The sequence below is a fragment of the Crocodylus siamensis genome, chromosome 9 (genome assembly GCF_052110815.1).
Source record: "Crocodylus siamensis isolate JL-2025a chromosome 9, ASM5211081v1, whole genome shotgun sequence".
Lineage (NCBI taxonomy): Eukaryota > Metazoa > Chordata > Crocodylia > Crocodylidae > Crocodylus > Crocodylus siamensis.
The window spans coordinates 60642662-60662302 of record NC_143403.1 but is presented as its reverse complement, the minus strand read 5'-3'; the positions used below and the strand labels follow the sequence as shown (position 1 = coordinate 60662302).

The 19641-nt window shown below is 41.5% G+C and overlaps 1 protein-coding gene across 18 annotated transcripts in view; it reads left to right on the top strand.

The window, feature by feature from the left end:
* ARVCF (ARVCF delta catenin family member) overlaps positions 1-19641 on the top strand; it is a 444623-nt gene that overhangs the window by 335215 nt on the left and 89767 nt on the right. For all 18 annotated transcript variants that reach the window (XM_090062536.1, XM_090062534.1, XM_090062537.1 and 15 more), the window contains 2 exons: positions 727-1226; positions 14226-14409. In XM_090062536.1, the coding sequence (XP_089918662.1) occupies positions 727-1226; positions 14226-14409 (684 nt within the window). The remainder of the gene's footprint in view (positions 1-726; positions 1227-14225; positions 14410-19641) is intronic.

Sequence of the window (19641 nt, the reverse complement as noted above, 5' to 3'; positions counted from 1 at the left end):
CCTGGTTGAGAATCACCGTTCTAGAGTTTCCTGGGAGGTAAAGAGAAGCCTGGGGTAGTGATGTGATTTGCTTGAAGTCACTCTGTTGATCTGTGGCCGACCTGGGAGCAGAACCTCGGCATCCTCCCCAACCAGTGCTTTAACCTTGGACTGTTCTGCAGATGGTGTATTATTTGTCTGAGCTCAATTCAAAATTTGCCTTTTCCATCTTCTCTCAATAGCTCAAGAGGGCCTATTTGGGCCGCTGTGCTGTGATTTGGAAATATATTGAACCTGCCTTTAAAGTGCATGCAGCATGATGTTGGAGTTAAAGCTGCAGCATAGAGTGACTTGCTGACCAGACCTTGGATGCTGTTAATTAGATTTCTAGCCTGTTGCAGAAGGAGTGTCATTAATGAAGCTCAGTGTTTCCTACTAATTGCAGTCCCGTTCTATCATAATTGCTTTGCTAAGTGACCTAAATGAAAGCAATGTGTTTGATGACTTGCGATTCCTGTCATTATTTTACTGCTTACCAAACCACTACCGTTCTATGTTCCCATCACTACTGAGAGTTTAATGCTGCCTAATTTAATATGACCAGAAGGAGACTATTGGAAAGTGTTAATATATTACCACTAATACATATATAATAATAAGATGCTTGATCGTTGCCCAGACATTAATCTTGGCTTAGATGCAGTGACTGTTAAGCCTGCTGTATTTTTTCACCATTGTTTTTTGCAGGGGCTACGATGATCCTATTGAGACAGAGATGGTTGACGAGAGAATCCCCTACCTTCACGGTGGCTATGCAGCACCTCTAGCTCAGCCAGAGAGAGGGAGCATGGCTAGCATTGACCGCCTGGGCAAACGCTCCCCCTCCATTGACAGCATCCGCAAAGACCCCAGGTGGCGAGACCCTGACCTCCCTGAAGTGATTGCAATGCTCAGTCACCCCATTGATCCAGTCAAATCCAATGCAGCAGCGTACCTGCAGCACTTGTGCTACGAGAATGATAAAATCAAGAAGGATGTGAGGCATCTCAAAGGGATCCCTATTTTGGTAGGCCTGCTAGATCACCCAAAGCCAGAAGTCCATCGCAAAGCTTGTGGGGCACTGAGAAACATCTCCTATGGGAAGGATAATGAGAACAAGGTGGCTATAAAGAACTGTGACGGGATCCCAGCCTTGATCAGATTATTGCGAAAAACAAATGACATGGAGGTCAGAGAGCTCATTACAGGTCAGTGTCTCTTATTTGTCCTGTCCATATGATTCTTTTTCAGGCCTAGCTTTTAGTAGTGTCAGGAGGAGGAGTTTTTGAAGGCTTTAAGTTTGGATATAAGTTACAAACCACTGACTGCAGGCATTGTTTCAAACGCTGTACCCCAGCCTCACAGGAGTCTAAGTTTATGGGTGGTTTGGATGCTCATACTGTTCAGAAGAAACCAAGATGTTACATACATTTAGCACTTATGGGTCTCCTGGATGTTCAGAGAGACTAAACTAAGCTACTCACTGAACACATCCAGTGCAGGTGGGGAGGAAGGGAAGTGTTGGCTCTGGATTTAGGACCCAGAGACCTTGTTTTTGGGAGCGGGGGACACCCTCACACTGACCACAACCTTTCCATTTGATTATAAGCAAATTTATTGATACACAGTGATAACAGAAAAGAAGCAGTACAAACAATCAAGCAATTGTATATAGCTACCAAATCAAGCAATTCTATATATCTCCCTCCCCATCCCTGTTCCCAGGACCCTACCTGGGGAACAGGGATGGGAGGGAGGGAGGGACGAGACAAAGGGACCTGGGCTGGATGGGGAGGGCCCCTTTGTTGTTTTTAAGTCTCTCCTTTTGTATTCGCCTTGTCTCCTGATGACTCTTCATCTGTGGCTATCTCTGGTTGGTTGTCTGTCTGTGGTCACGCGTCCATGTAGCCTTCCAGGCCTTCTCCTAATTCGGTCTATTCCCCCAAAACTGGGGCTCAGGCCCCGCTGCTCTGAGGCCTTGTTAGCTGGTGCCACTTTTATCTTGTGTTACGGGCAGTATGGTTCATACCCCCTTGGTTCCCAGATTGCATGTCCTTGTTGTGTTGGATAACCTGCCTGCCTTGAAGGCTGTCATCTCGTGTTATGGCATGTCCCGCTCAGTTCTTAGGCCGTGTCCATCCGTTGGCCTTGTTGTGTTAAACAGCTGGTCTGCTTCCAGGGCCGTGAGAAACTCTGTGTGCGAGACCCAGGATACTTAGAAATCAAGCTACCCCGGCTTCCCATCTTAGACCCTTCCAATGAATATATCTATACCTACAAGCCAATTCCCAAAAAGCAAACCTTTAAATGCCATTTCTAAGCCAACAGGAAGGAGAAAAAAAAAGCTGAGGTTGTGCAACTATGAACGCAGTGTTAACACTACTGCTAAAAGCTAGAGGATAGTTCAGGTTTATGGGTACAGGGACTGGTGTTGGGACAGTCGGGGTAGGAGGGATGTTTATTATAGTGTCAGGAAAAAGGGGCATGACCATAAAAGCAAATTCAGTTTTGTGCATACTTTGCAGTGATTTTTCAATCGCTCGTAACTCATTGTTCAGTTTGTTTGAACTAAGCCTTGACTGGACTTCAAAATTAGTCTGAAAGCACACGGCTAAGTTTCGAAGTTCACCTGTTGAGTTACGTATGTGGAGGAGAAGAGAAATGTGTGGTGACTTTTATTTCATGGAGCAGAAATGGGTTGTTTTTTGGCCTTCCACAGCTCAAAAGCGGCAGCATAGATTGCCCTTCTCACTTGAGAGGAAGGCGAAAGGGCATTTGGTTGGAGGCCAAATTTAGAGTATTTCATTCCAAAAGTGCAGTTTTTCAGATGTTTCTGAACAAGTGAAAGTGGACCCAGGACTGAAACTGTTGTGCTACGTTATCAGTCCTGGAAGCTGGCAAGCAAACTGTATCGCACATTTGGATTAATATATTGGAAGTAAATATTGTAATGCTATAATCGCCTGAAAACTCCTGGTGACATGACAGCTCTCTGGGCTCCTCATCCTCTGAAATGAATACTGGCATTTGGAGGCTTGCCCTTCTCTCAACTGTTGATATTTATTCAGCAAACTGGACCTAAATATGCAACCTAGAAACTAGCTTTATTTTCTCAGGCCTTCTCCACAGAGCTGAGAAAGGAGAGCTTTCTGCTATGTCAGAGATCCTTTAATTATCATGCATTCGTTTTGCTTTGCTTATTATCTGCACTTTGTCTTTTGACATCAGAGCTCTTTAGGCAGTATTTGTATTCAGTTTATTACAGAACATAATTCAACCCGATGGTTGACTCTTACTTTTTCTTCAGTTTTTTTTCCAAGTGAAATGCATTTGTTTATCTGCCATTTTAGTTTATTCAAAACTCATTTCCAGAGTGCTGCCAAGGAATACTTTTATTTCTTTAAATTCAGAAAAAGAAGAGCTAGCCTATAATTTACTCTGAAGGAATATTATTATAACGTTAAGTAGTAATCAGTCATCTCCAAGATGGCAAAAACAAACTAGCGCTTTCCCCCTTTCATTGTGAATGGCGTTTGCTTTGACTCCCTCCTGATGAATTAATTTTACAATTTAAGTATGTTCCATTTGATTCTACCTGGGCGTCAAAATTATTAATTTTGCTCTGCTTCCTTGTGTAAGCATTTCCTACTTGCTATTTTAAGATCCTTGTTCTTTGGAGAACCCCCCAGGAATGTCGAAGGCATTAACCTAAACAGATGTTCAGCAACAGATGATGCTCTTTTAATCTCCACCTAACCAGGGGATAGAGGGCTTTGGAAGAGACCAGTATTCCAACAATGTTTCTGTGATGGAGGCTGGGAGAATTGCAGCTGGTGTCCAAAGGCTCAGCTGAGAAAATGAACTGCCCATTGAAACTAGATGCCAAAGCACAAGTGCTGTTAGAACAGGAGTCGAGTCCATACAACAATGAGAGTACCGTTCAGCTAGCGCTGTTGCAAGTATTGAACGCAATGGTTACAAGTCTTGTGCTATTCTTATGATAGGAGGTTGACTTCCTATCAGGGGCTGACAGTACATCAAAGCATTCCCTGAATCCTTTTTATTCTGTCTGGAATGAAACGTTTAGGGACTTTTGTAGCCGTAGAAATTATGATGTAGGTTCAGATGAAAGTTAAGAAAAATACATTTTTTGCAAGCGTTACATATTCTCCAGACCAGGGGTCGGTAATGCTTTTGGGCAGAGTACCAAAAACACCCACAACCTCAACTTGTAAGATGTTAGCATGCCATGGGCCGGTAGTGGGGGAGCCACCAGGGGCTTGATCCTTGTTGTGGCAGTGCAGCCCCAGCCCTTTCCCTGCCGTCTGCCCTGAGGCGTGTGTGCTAAGCAAAATGCCTTTGCATGCCACACTCTGGCACCCATACTGTGGGTTGCCTACCCCTGCTCTAGACTGGTTTTCTTGCAATACACTGATGACTGCTGTTCACAAGATGCAATGGTAGCCAACTATCAGCTGGTCAGTCAGTATACAGGTTTCCCTAGCTTTATGCTGTACACACATTCCTGGAAAATGGCACAAAGCTCAAACTTGCATAAAGGGAACCCACTTTACAATGTAACAAATAGGGATGCATTCCACAGCCTTGACTGTACTGACCCCCAGGCCCATTTCTACCACTTTTACAAGACAGTTTTGGTACTCACCACCAGCAGACAGTACACACAAGCACAGAGTGGTGGTGAATGTTACTATAATGGGGATGGCAACTACAGAAGCACGTGTCACAGACGATGAGCACAGATCCACACAGGGGACTATATTTTGGTCTGCGTCACTCCCACACTGCACAAAGTATCTGACTGCGGGCTTCCACCACACTGATTGCCTAAGGGGCCTCTTAGGCATAATTTAGACCCACCCCTCAATAAGTCTCCTACACCGGTCACAAAGGAGAACTTTATTGATTATAGGGGGTAGGGTGAAAATAGGGTACAAGATAGAAATCCCATAGAGCAAAACAGTCTGGCTGAGGTAGCCTTTTGATCACGCATCTGAGTTACTGCCAGTTAGATATCTAACCAGATCTCGAGTAGCTTACTGACAAACATCATCCTGAGGCTGGTGGAGATCCCCTCTGGAGGCAGGCCGTTCCTAGCTCATGAGTTATGGGGGAGAGAGCCAATTTCAGATGGTAAAGCTCCTCTCTAAGTCTGAGTCCCCTTCATGGCTGCTGCCCCCACCTCCTGGGCAGTCTTAACTTATATAGCCCCTGTGACCTCATTCACCTGGTCCAATGGAGGCCAGCACCTGTTGGCTGTCGGCCAACCAATTTGAAATACATCACTAGTTGCCGGGCAGACTCTAGCCCACCAGGTAGAAGCCCCTCACCCAGGTAGGTGATACCAGTCATGGAGCAGGTTTCCCCCTCCCTCAGGAATGTAACCAGCTCAGGTTACCCAAAGAGAGAGAGTAAAGGTGCATCTCCTCTGCTGGGCCCATCCTAATCAAACTGTCGCAGTGCAGAGATTTTGTGGAGAAACAAAGGTGGCTCCCTGCCACAAGGGAAACCTGTATTATAAAATAGTGCTCAGATTTCAAAGGGGCACGAGTTATGCTTCCAAATTCAATAGCGGTCTTGGCACCCAAATCCCTTAAACTTCTTTTTTTAAAAGTCTAGCTAGAATGGTATGTCGGTATAATTTGCAGGATAACAGCGCTCGGGGAATCCTGGGTAAACGCAAGTGACATTTAGAAGTCTACAAGCAGTCTTGATTATTTTGATTGTAAAGTCGCCTAGGTGACTAGTACTGTCCTCAGCCATCATCGTGTCAGATTAAATTGCAGCTCTTTTACCAGAAGCTCTCGGTATAGCTAAAAGTGGCAGTTTAGGAAGATGCCCTTCAGGATATATTAGATTTAAACCGGTGCCTGCAGAACCCCACAGACAGATTCGGGCTATGTCATGTATCCCATTTCCCCCTCCCCCTACCACCTACATCCCCAAAGTTGAGTTAATGGAAAACATTATGGACATACTGCATTGCACAAACTTCAGCTTCTTAGGGGATTCATGGGCTCATGAGTGCAGCTGCCATGAACAATTCTGGTTTGTGGAGCTCTTCCTTGAGTCCGTCTGGACTCTTCCTCTTGGGACTATGTAGAACTCCAGATTCAATGGATCCTTTCCTGACTTCAAAAAATGGAGCAGAATGAGAACTGACCTGATAAGGGAGGAAATCTTTTCCAATTGGAAGAGCAGCAGAGGGTTTTATCTTAAATGATAAGGTTTGGTGTGGAACAAGTGTTCCCATCAGATATGCAAGACACAAAGTCTATTACAGTCTTTTGACAAGCAATCAGAAGTTAGAGGCTTTAATGAATTTTTCATTCTTTGTGTGCTCATTGAAATGTAATTTTGTTGTTTAATGACACCCGCACAATATTTTAAGTGGTGCAGAACATGATTTTCCTGACGCTCTGTATTGGCAAATTGGTTTTAATTGAAAAATGATTGACCTTTAAAAATGTTCTAAGGAGAAAATCTTTTGATCCTAGATTTTTCTACAGTGCAAACTTGCAGTGTGAAGCAGCCAATTCAAATCCATTTCTTTTGAGCATCAATATATGGTCACAAGTCTGGCAGCACATTGGGATTTATTTTAATGTGCGCTGCCTCCTCGTGGAAATCCACTAATGTGATCAATGTATTGTCTAATTACAGAGGCTCCTTCCATTACTCCTTCCATTTTCCAGTGGGAAGCCTGTCAAAAGAATATATATCACCTTTCATGATACACTGTAACCCAGTAATTCAGCTTGAGGTCTCAAGCTTGACCTCTTTTTAGCTTGGGATGCACAACACTCATCATCACAGCTTATAAACAATTTGAGCAAGACTGCATGCGTCTTACGTGTCAGACAGGTGCCTACAGGATCAGGTTACACCAAAAGTCCTTTGCAAATGCATGCTTTTTTTTTAAAGATGATAAATGATTCAGTGTGGCGCATAGATGAAAGAGCAAACCGTTTCTTGGTTTGTTTTAATTTAATAATAACACTGGATTCTGCAACTTTGCACAGCAGGAAAAAAAGATTATTTGGATTTCAAAAGACACCTGCAAGTCAGTGGTGTGACAATTCTTTTAAAACCCGTCCATCCTAGAAAGCTCCTAGGACGCAGAGTCCCACAGCAAATCAGAAATATGACTTAATTGCTTTTAGTAAAGTGAGGATTTACAATAGTATTTATAACCTCTGCTGTTTCTCTTGCAATTTACTGCAATCCACATAATTCTGAAATAAAAGCTTGTTGCTGCTGCCAGTGCTTGATGTGCTAGATGGAGGGAGAATATGTTATAGTTTGAAACCCACATGTATATTCTAGCTAGCTCTTATCAAAGGCAAATTGGCTTAACATCATCTTCTGCAAGGCAATGGGGTATCCTCTTATTTTAATTTTAAAATAGATGCAATCCACTGATCAGTGTTCAAAGGAGTAAATTCTTTTAGTGAAAGCACCTAGAAAATGTTGATAAATACATTTGTCTTGCTGCTACTGTTAATGAATTGATTTGTCTGTTGAATAATTTTGATGAATTGATAAATTAGGGTTTTTAAGCTAATTATGCTTTTGGTTTATTAGCTAAGATATTATGCTAATACATGCAGTGAATGATTTTTCAGGGCAGAGGTAATGTTATGGTGGTTTTAATCCTTAACTCGAGTTTCCTCTCACATCTGGTATACATTAAAAATATAAATTTTTTGATTGAACTTAAATTTTAAAGATTAAAATGTTGTTAAGGCTGCCACCGAGAAGCTTTCTTCTATGAGCTTTGTCCCCTGAGACTAGAGAGAGGTCGCTGTTTTCTGTATGACTTTTTGGTGGTTTTTTCCCCACTCAGTATGATTTTAGGTGTTTTCCCCACCATCAGTTGTCTCATTGAGGGGAAAATTGCTCCAACTATCACAGTTTACCCTTGGCTAGTGTTTGTATGTCCCATGGTTAATTCCAAGTTATTTTCTCATTGAGAACTGTTTATCTGAGGGATTTGCTCAGTTTGTCATGCAGTCATCCACGGAAATCTCTCTATTTTAACTAGTTATTTTTATAAGAACATTTTATAGAGCTTTCTTGACTTTTTTAAAGGATGGGAGGGGAGAAGAACATCCTTTCTGCCTCTCTCTTTTTGTATCACTGATTTCTTCTCTGAACAATGAAAAAAGGATGGCAGGAGTGGGAAACACTGGAAACTTTGCTAACTGTTTCCTATCCTGGAATCTGAAGGGGGAAAGGGTTTTTTTTAACTTCAAAGTTATTTTCTTGTTGCTGTCCTGCAGCCGCTGCAAGAGCAACTGTTTGGCAGCCCAAGAGGCCCCATGTTTCTAAATAGCTTTCAATAGTTACAATTTACATCCAGTGCTACTTTAGAAAAAGCAGATACCTGTGCACAGGAGTACCTTGACTCGAGCAGGTGGTCCTCTCATTGGCTTAAATAAGACTAGAGTGTGAGTGCAGTTATTCATTGACTACAGCAGTGATTCTCAGCCTGGGCAGCCGCAAGATCCTTTTAAGGGTGCCATGCACTGTAAGCACTGTTAGATGTGCAAACACCTATGTGTGATTTGCAAGATAAACCCAGAAGTCTCAAAACATCCTCACCTGTTTTGAGCTTTGAGTTCTTTCCAAGAGTAGAAGAATAGCTGTAGTACTTTTCCATAATCAAAAAATAAGTGAAAGCTATGAGGTGCCATTTTCCAAGGGATGCTTTAAGTTTAAAAGGTTGAGAACCACTGGACTACAGATTTGAAGGGGCTAAGTTTTTCATAGTTTGTTTAGAAATTTTGTCCTGCCATGCATCTGTACTGCCCCTGACCAACTATGATTGATTAAAGGCTGATTCTTTTTTTTGATCTCCATATGCTTTTCTCTTATGATGTTTTACCAGCTCAAATCAACAGGAATATAGAATCTATAGAAATTGCCCTACTGCATGTTGGTATTCTCTTTCTGATTGCAAATGTTTCAGAGAAAGATGAAAAAAAAAAAACCTGTCCAGTGGAATGCCTTTAATTTTAACTCCCATCTGCAGAAGGTTGACTTTGGTCTTGAATCCCCAGGGAGTGTCTCTTTCATGAGTTTTTATTCTGTCTTGGAGTAGATGGCTTTGTTTTCTAAATGGATGATATGAGCTCTGCACCAGTAAGGCATTTAAGGATATAGTTAAATCTAAGCACCTTAATAGGCCCACTGAAGATAGTGGGACTATTCACATGCTTGAGAGTGTCTCCAAATTGTGATTAATGGAAGGGCAGTTTAAGTCAAGGTTCTGATAACAAGTGTAGTTCGGTTTTACGCGTGTGTCTACACGTGTTTTTATATGCACCTAAACTTAATGCATATTAAGGCGATTTAGGTGTGCGTCTACACATGCATGCACTAAGGCACATTAACACAGTGTGCGGACCAACTTGGGACTAAAGTTAGCCCCCAAACAGTTGACATACACAATGTTAATGCGCCTTAGCATGTCTACATGTGAGTTAAGGCTTATTAGCTATTCATGCCTGAATTTGATACCTCCTTTTGCAAGTATCAAATTTAGGTGTGAATAAGTTAAAATACCCATTTTCAAGGAGCATTAAGGGTACGCATGCCCTTAATGTGCCTTAAAAATGGCTAATGCACCTTAAATCGGCATGTGTAGCTGCACCCACATTATCTGCTTTTAAATATTTTGTTTTAGCTGTTAGGTAGTTGGCTGTGCTTTCTATCACAGTATATCTTCCTGATCAGGAAGACTAAGAACTATTAATCTATGAATTTATGAAACATTGGAGTGCTTTCTTTTCTTGGAGCACAGTTGAGCCATTTAGAGCATGTTTTTCTCTCTCTCTTCATTTTTAAAATCCCATTTGTGTAGTAGATTCTTCAGTGCAAAGGGTGAGTTGATTTAATTTGTAAATGGATAACAATGAAAGCTACTTTACATTTGTCATTTATGGTCTCTTGTTAACATGTTAAAAAGCCAGAACAAATAACTTTTATTAAAAGCTCACCTAATTTGTACAATGCCATTTATGTGTGGTGAGTGAAGAAGGCCAAACAAATAATATTTATGTAGCTATCTAGAAAGATACTAGTGAAGAAGGATGAGTGGTAACATCTGGTGTTGTCTGCTACTGGATTTGTTTAATAATTAATAAGTTTGTTTAAATCTTAACGGATGTCTGGATTTTGTAAATGCCACTTTGAATAGGAGGTGTCATAAAGTGTCAGGCCCTTAAGGCTCTATTAGTCATCAGTCTCCTAGGTTATTTTTTAAGTGCCACTTACTACTAGTAGGGGAGATAAAATTCCCTTTCCGACCTAGTACCTAACATGACCCTATATGGATGATATTAAAATAGGACATTTGGCACTTGATACTTCTTGCTTGTTTAGGTGGAATTATTAACACAACTTCTTGCCCACCTAAAGGAAGATGTAGTATTTCAGGTTTTTTCCTGTTTGTTTACATCAGTGGTGCCAACTCGTTCAGGCCACATGGGCCCATCTTGGTCGCCCCTGATTTAGAGATAAACTTGTAAACTTGTTCTAAGTATACAAAGTCCTACTTTCACATACATCAGTTTCCCACTGTTGCAAACCCATTGACTCCGGTTAAATTACCACTCATTAGCATCAGTATAATTGAGCAGAATTGCATCCAGTAAGTTAATATCTTTTAGATTTTTTAAACTACAAGTATTAATTTGGTCAGAAAAGGTTTGGAATGCTGAAATCTGCAGTTTATAAGACTTTGGAACTTGACAAGTGACTGAAACAAAAGCCACTTTTTACCATTTATTGTCTTCTATATTTTTTATTAAATGCCCTCTGTTCAAAGGCACATTGCAAGCTAAATTGTTCCATGTGGTTCAGTGAGCGTACTCATATACACTGATACTTACTAAGGTTACCTGCTATTTAGTAGGCCCATGAGAAGTGGCTAGTATTTGCTTTGGATTTGGATTTGGCCGATTCAAGGAACAGTGATTCAATTCAGTGATTCGAATCACTGTTCCGAATCGATTCTGCCGAATCTGATTTGGAGATTTGGCTGCTTCAGAATCTCTGAATCACACAGGCCCCATCCCTCGCCCACTCTCAATGGCTGCCCTGCCTGTCCCATCTCCCGGCACTTTGAAAAAAAAGGGTTCTGACTCACAGGATCCTGCCCAGCAAAGGCGGGGGTGAGCCCCACTGTCCTGTGCTGTGTGGGGGGCACTGCATGAGCCCCCAGAAGCCCTGAGGCCACTGTAGGAGTCAGTCCAGGGTTGGTTTTTTTTGTTTTTTTTCCTTAAAGGGCCGGAGCTTGGAAAGGCGGGGCAGCCATAGGGGGAGGCTGTGCGAACGGGGTTTGGTCGGGGGGGGGCACATGGCAGAGACTCCCATGCAGTGTGGGGCAGTGGGGGGCAGCAGGGATTGCCCCCCTCCCACCTACCGGCCAGCAGCTGGGAAATAAGGGCTTTTTTTTTTTTAAGCACCAGGAGTTGGGGGTTTGCAGGGCAGCCATGGGGGGGGGGCTGGGAGAGCAGGCAGGGGCTGGGGGCTGGCAGGGGTCCCCCCATGGTCCCCACCCCCCTCGTGGAACCCCCGCCCACCACTTACCAGCTCTGAGTCTGGCCCCAGCTCCCTGCTGCAATGGGCAGGGACTGCCCAAATCACCAAAGCTCTCCAAATTTTTTCCGAATTGATTTGGAGAGCTTCAAATCAATTCGGACCTGTTATTGGTCCCCTGATTTGATCTGGATTTGGAGATTTGGCCACTGTATCGGACTGAATTTCCTCCAAATTGAACCAGCACTCGAAGCTTTGCACAGCCCTACTGTTTAGGAAAGATTTCAGTGTCTTTAGGGAAAACTTTCATTTTTTTCCCCTCGTCAGTACCTCCAGAAATCTCTCCGTTTTCAATCATTTCATTGGAGATGAAAACCACATACTTGTTTTCCTTCCCAAATGCTCTTATTGATAGAATCATAGAAAGTTAGGGTTGGAAGGGACATCAGGAGGTCAACTAGTCCAAACCCCTGCTCAAAGCAGGACCATCCCCAATTAGATTATCCCAACCAATGCTTTGTCTTAAAAACCTCCAAGAATGGAGATTCCACCACCTCTCTGGAAAACCTGTTCCAGTGTTTTACTACCCTCCTAATGAGAAAATTCTTCTTAATATCCAATTGAAACTTCTCTTGCTGCAACTTGAGACCATTGCTCCTTGTCCTGTCATCTGCCACCACTGAGAACAGTCTAGCTCCATTCTCTTTGGAATCACCCTTCAGGAGCTGAAGGCTGTTATTAAATCCCCCCCAGTCTTCTTTTCTCCAGACTAAATAAACCCAGTTCTCTCAGCCTCTTCTCGTAAGTCATGTGCCCCAACCTCTAATAATTTTTGTGGTTCTCTGCTGGACTCTCTGATTTGTCTACATCCTCTATGTACAGGGAGGTGGGAGGGAGGGCAAAATTGGACACAGTACTCCACGTGTGGCCTCATCAGTGCTGGATAGAGGGAAAGAATCACTTCCCTCGATCTACTGGCAACACTTCTACTGATACAGCCCAGTATGCTGTTAGTCGTCTTGGCAACAAGGGCACGCAGCTGGCTCATTACTCCCAGGTCCTTTTCTGCAGAGCTGTTGCTTAACTAGTCAGTCCCCAGCCTGTACTGGTGCATGGGATTTTTCCGTCCGAAGTGCAGGACTTTGCATTTTTCCTTATTGAACCTCATGAGATTTCTTTTGTTCCAGTCCTCCAATTTATCTAGTTTTCAGATGTCAGGAGGTAAGACTAATACAGATCTCATCTATGATGTGACGGTCCCATTTCAGTTCTGATTTAGTCACCAATGGCCTTTGGAAAACTGAGATTGGGAAGGGTGTTTGTTCTTCTGCGTTAGCTGGAATTGCCACTTCTGGAATATGGAAATGTTAGCAAAAACCTTCCCATTAGAGTTAAACCATGTCCTTGAGGGGTATGATTCTGCTAGAAACATGTAGGGAACAGGATTAGGTTTTATTGTCCTTTCTAGTATTGGCTGAATTTATGAAGGCTGATATTAATATGAATGTACTTCTCCCTGTGATTTCATTTTTAAATGTACAGTTTAGTTTTCACTTAGAGCTTTTTATAAATGATATACAATTAATGGCATGGTGTTATATAGTTCAATCAGAGCAAATGATAGTTCTGGCTGAACTTTATATAAACATATTGGAGAAAGAAGTCCAAATTACTGCCTATTTTTAAATAAGTAAATCTAAGCAAACTGGTATACTGTTCTAGAAATACTTATACTGGCATAGCTTATTTATTTATTTTATTTATTTATCTGATTTATATGCTACCCTTTTTCTTACACACACGAGTGCCAGCATAACCAGATAAGTAAAAAAAAAAAAAACCCACTTCCATCTATGTCAGGGTTGGCTGTATCAGACAGGATTGCTGTTGCGTCGCTGTAAACACATTAAATATAGACCCAGGTCACAGATGGTTTGAATTGTTTAGTTTTAAAGCTGTTTGAGGCTCTGCTTAGGTAGGCAGCTTCTTGAGTTTTCTGTTGCTCTGGATTTATAATTGAGGTGAGGCAATAAGACAAAGGTAGTTCTGGGTGCTCGGCCTCAGCTTGGATCCCTGCCCTCAATTCACTTCTCGGCCTGTGACGAAGCGATCATATAAAAGTAATGTGGGATGCAGAAAGTAGTGGGTGATATTTCAACTGGGCAGAGGACCAACACCTGGACTATATTCTCTAAATGGAGGCCTTACATGGTACATTAAGCCTTTTGTCAGCTTGCGGCAGTAGAGTGCATGTTTTCTTCGGGCATAAGTAGATTTCCAAATTTAATGATATCTACATTTTGTGCAGAGCAAATCCTGTCATTTTCCATCTATACACACATGCTCTGGGTAAGCAATTAATGAACACACATCATATTCCTCAGGCATATTACCAGGGCCAGTGATTTCAGCCACCCAACCTGTTTTAAATATGACTCTTGGGAAAGGTTTCTGTGTTGATAACTGCTGAATGTTTCCTACTCCCTGTGGTTATGCTGAATTCTAAGAAACTTCATCAGGCAAATAAGTTTCCTCTTGTCTTACTGTTGTATCATTTAATCTTCGGGGAATGCTATTCTGCATGAACAGTAAAAATAAATATTCTGTATTCATTAGACTAATAACCACTGTTCCTTCTGAAGGCACGCTGTGGAACTTGTCATCCTATGAGCCCCTAAAGATGGTGATCATTAACCATGGTCTTCAGACATTGACAAACGAGGTGATTATCCCCCATTCTGGATGGGAGAGTGAACCAAATGAGGACTCCAAGCCTCGGGATGCTGAATGGACAACAGTCTTCAAGAACACATCTGGCTGCTTACGGTGAGATGATAGCATAGATTATGTATCAGTTGTTCACTGAATCTTAACATAATTGAAAACTGCAGGGTTTTGTTGTTCGTTTTTTTTTTTTAATATTGGGTTTGAAATCAGGGGTCCTGCAGGGGTGAATTAAAGTGCCTAGTTTGAAAGGCATAGATTTCACTACAGATACTCTGATATTAAAGTCTTGGTAAATCCTGACAGTCCAGGAACGTACATGAGCAGTTGCTCGTTCATTCAAGATGGAGCACGTATCTCTAGAGGTTTGCCTTTTCCCCCACTGGAGAGGGTGCTTGGTACAAGGATGACTGCCAGGTTACACCCCAAATAGGAAACCTTCCATTGCAAACACCATCATAAGTGGTAGGACTCCAAGTGTAATCCTTCAAGTATACTAAAACCCTTCAAGTGTTTTTCATAGCTTGATGAATCCTCCCTTCAGCTGTCCACCTGAATTTTTAGCTTAAGGCCAGGTTCTCTAAATAAATTACCTTTTTGAGGCTGTTTCTGTACAAATGGAGTATTTTTTGCCCAGCTGCTGGGGATAAATTGTATGGATAAATCTGGGACACTAATCCAGATTTAGCCACATACCCCTCAGCTGAAAGTATTAACAGGCATTCATTTCAAGCTCTTTTGAACGAGGAACTGTGGGGTTGTCAGTTATGAATCTGTCAAACAGAAGATGCACATTTAATATAGTGATAGCTTAGGCACAGTTTGCCTGCTGAGCATTTAAGACTGTAGTTCCAGTATTGCTAGCAAAGAAAAAAACTTGGTTAAAGGTGGTATTTGTATGTCCAGGAACAAAGACTGTGGTGCATAACTTTTAGGATGCTTTAGGTGAGAGACCCCTCAGCAGAGCTTATGAGACCTAAGACACCCAGTCTGTACACAGTGGCTAAGTTCATTTTACTATGTTTTTCCTTGAGGTTTTGGTAAATAGCCCATAAAAGATTAAGCGGTATAAATATGCTGTTAAATTCTGCAGTTTTATCACGAGATCTAATAGTTCATACAAAGCTAATAAAGATTCTGCATTGCACCTTCTGGTGCACTCAAGTGTACTTCTGTCAGATTTTCACTGATTAATATATCTTCAGAAAGTTGGTTCATTTCCGCTGGTTGGGCTCGTGGTCTCTAAATTGTGCTAACTATTCCCCTGAGTAACTTTTTGAATGCAGAAAGTAATGAAAAGTGTTCTGAAAGGGCCCATTACTGAAATTATTTGCAGTCCCACTGGAGATGAAGGTCCTTTGAGTAGGATCCAGACATCATCATTTTTCCTTACTAGTGCCTCACTTTCTAATGGTTCTGTGAGAGGAAATTAGTCATGGTGAAGATAAAAGGATTATCTGAATGAATATTAGAATCTCTGATAAATGCAGGCAATAAATTGATCGTTAATAGATTAACCTAATCCATGTCATACATTTTTCATTAGCATCTGCAGTGGTGTGATCTACTTGAACTTCTACTTTCACAGTGAAATTTGAAATTTTTTCTTAATTAAAGTACTATTCTTGGCGGAGAAAAAAAAATGTTGTGTGGAGGACTCTCTTTTTTTCAGCATCATGAATGCAGATCAGTACAGCCACTTTAGTATGGAGAACTGCTAGTTACAGAGGTCTCCCTGACCTTTTGGATAACTGAAGTTCTGCTTTAAGGAACTACTTGAAATCTATTTGACAGTAGTCGATAATAAATATATGCGGTGCTTACAGCTAGAGAAGAGGGCAAAAATATATTGCAGTCCTTTTCTATTACTGCTGTATGGGGGTAGTATCTTTTCTGTCTGAAAAAAGACCTCACATTTGTTAGATAGGGAAGTTGCTTTGTGATTCAGAGCAACTGGTGGTCAAGGTAAGTGGGGCAGGGGGCATGGAAAGTCTGCAACAGTTGCAGGAGTAGTTTGGCAATCTTATTAGTTAAATCTGGCTTGGGATGAATAACCCTTGTGTGGACAGGAAATTGTTGTGATACTATTTTACCATTTTTATCTGAGGATTAGAGTGAGCCAAAGTGCTCTGCTACAGAGGGCAGAGTATTGGGAATAGAGAGATGTGGGCAGTATTCCAAGCTATGATGGTTCCCCTTTTTGTACAGAGTGGGTAATGATATCTATTTTTGTAAGGCACGTTGAAAGAGAGCTGTATAAGAATTAATTATTGTGATTACTGTTGTTGCAAATCAGTGGGCATCTCAAACAAAATTCTCTGCAACTCATCATTAAATGCAAAACCAAGATAAGATGGCTACAACCAGCAGAGAATAAAGTGTGCCATTTTAGCTGGCTTAGGCTGCAGCCATCTGTTTGACTGAAGTCCCCATGTGAAAACCTTTTTTTCCTGCTCCTCTTTTGTTGGTCCTGGAAATTCATTTTTTAATGAATAGAGCTAATTACAAACTACAGATCACTTACCATTTGGAAAAATACCTGATCCAGTATTTGTTTTGGAGGTTATTCCCTTCTGTTCCTTGCCGAACATTCCTTCTTGTCTTCGGAAGTGACTCTAACAGGGATGCAGCGTTGTTTTCTGAAAGGATTGGAGATATAAGAAACCACTTGACTCTTAGTTTCCTAGAAGTGAATACAGTTCCATGGATCTCAGCAATGCTCATGCACTGCCTGGTTATTACACATGCAGAGTTGCTTTCATTCCAACGTCTTTTTTAAGCAATGTTAATTAAATTTATCAACACGGGCAGCAGATTCCTTTAAAACTCTTGTGCTTCATATTGGGAAATGATGCTAAATTAGTTCCTGCTTTTTCAGAAGTATTTTCTGATCTTCTTTGTTTTGCACCCAATGTGGAGGGCCCAGAAGGTGGACAGGGCAGGAACACTGGCTGAATATCAGTGCTTAGGGTTAGTATATCAGCTGAAACATCAGCAGTATCACTTTGAGGTCTGCACCAGAGATGTTTTTCTTCATTTAGGCTTCACAGCACATTGTACCTACTACTTTAACTCTAGAGGTGAACCCCCCTCCAAAAAAAAAAAACAAACCAAAAAACCCCCAAAACCTAACAAGATAAGCTGCCTTGTGTCTTAGCACAAGACCTGATTTCTAGCTTCTCATTCACCAAGCTCACAAGAATTAAACTTGATGTTAGCCCCGGTGGCTTGATGGGATTATAGTTAGAAATCCATTCCATGCCCACTAAATCTAAACTGGTGTTTTATAAAAGCCCTGTATGATGGCACTAAGCACCACTGGGTGTGCCAGCCTGAGAACTAAAGACCAGAGAGAATTGCAAAATTTGTCCATCAGCCTCAATAAAAACTCCTTACACACATCCTCTCTTCTTTGCCAGAAGTCAGTTCATGGACAATCAGTAGAAGGAACACCACCTCTAGAGAATACGAGGCATCTTAAAGTGTCAGGTAGGGCCAGAAAGTAATAGGGCATTTGTATCAACTCCAGAGACCTGTGTTTTGTTTATTTGGGTTGGGCTTTGGGTTTTTTGTTTTGTTTTTTTTTTTTTGGCAGGGGGGCGGAGGAACAGCAGCTTTTATAATCCTGAGCAAAATCTTGCCCTGGGTCAAGTTAATATTTCTTGTGTCTCAATATTAGACTGAAACTATGAACAACAGTTTCCGGATGACACTTCCATTCCAGCCACTCCATTCTATATCCAACCTGCCAAGAACTAGGTCTTTCAGACTGGTGAGGTGGAAATGCTAGATACTGTACTTGATGTAAGACTTGGCAGCAAGGCAGTTGCAAGACAGTAGCCTGGTAACTAGGATCATTACATGTTTCATCTTGCAGTCTGCCGTACCAATAAACTACATCAAAGAGTTAGGAATTGGTGGAGAATGGCCTGATTGTCTCAAGAAGAAAATAAGCAATGATGAGGCCGCTTTTCTGACCCAGCTTCACTTACATGGCCAGGTACAATACTAGGTTCCCGAGATAGGAATTTCCATTTTGCTGCTTAGAATAGTTATGAGCATTATGATGCTATTCTGAAAGTCAAGATAGCTCTCTGTCCCAAGGACCATGTTGAACTTATACCCAAGGATGGGTATATTGAAAATCTGGAAATGAAGGACATGGAGGTTGTAGCCATGTTGTTCTAAAGGCAAAAACAGTCAGAGCTGTTGTGGTAAAGGCAGTATCTTGTATTAGACCAACTAGATAGTTGCAAACAAAATTTCTTTATTTGCAAACTTTTGGGCTCATGTGCCTTTCCTCAGGCAAAGGACAACGCAAAGATTGTAAAATTTCTTCCAGGTAGAAATGAAACTTCATATTGCCACCGGATAACTTAACAAGAAAGAAGCAAAATTCAACATCCTGCTTGCCATCAGACACCTTTGAGGTCAATAGACTGCTCCAAGTTTTATCCAAGCTTAATTTGCATAAAATTACCTTTTTCCATCCAGGAGAATTTATACCATCTTTCAGCTCTCCTGAGCAATATGAAGTTGCATTTCTACCTGGGAGAAATTTTACGATCTTTGCATTCTCCTTTGCCTAAGGACATGTGAGCCCAAAAGCTTACAAATAAAGCATTTTTTTGCAACGGTCTAGTTGGTCTAATACAAGATATCACTTCTTCCACAAGAATTCTAACTGGGAATGAAGGATGCATCAAATGCTTTTACAGGAGAGATTTCATTGGGGTCTCCATCTTGACAGGTTTTACATCAATTGGAGGAAAATTGGATATTAGGTTGGGCCAGACTTTGAGAGAGTATTTCCATTCTGTCATGGTACATTTGCAAAACCAAAGATTATCCTATGAATCATGTGAGCCAAGTCCTAATGATCTGAGCAATGCTGTCTATAGAGGTGATTCATTTATAGGACAGATCTGTATTATCAAGTGTAGCTTGACTTAATGTCTTCAGTCTTCTTAGATAATCTGGTAGTGTTATCAGCAGTAGAGCACCTGAATGTGATAACTAGTGTCATCATCTGAGCTTCTTCAATCTGGGCTTCTTCACATGCTAATATATAACCCCACTGTCCTCTTTTGTTCTTTCCCCGGGGGGGGGCAGGAATAAACCATATAGAGTTTTCTTCACAAAAATTGTGGTCAAACTGATAAGATACCTGGTGCTGGAAGAGTAGGACTGAGAAGGACAAAAGGAAAGACAGATAGTTGCCAATAGAATCAGTAATGGAGATGGTTGTTTAATTCAGTTGGTACAGATGGTAATGCCATCGCACTGTTTTATTCTTTTAGGTGTATAGAAGCGAAGATGTCTCTTGATTGCAGA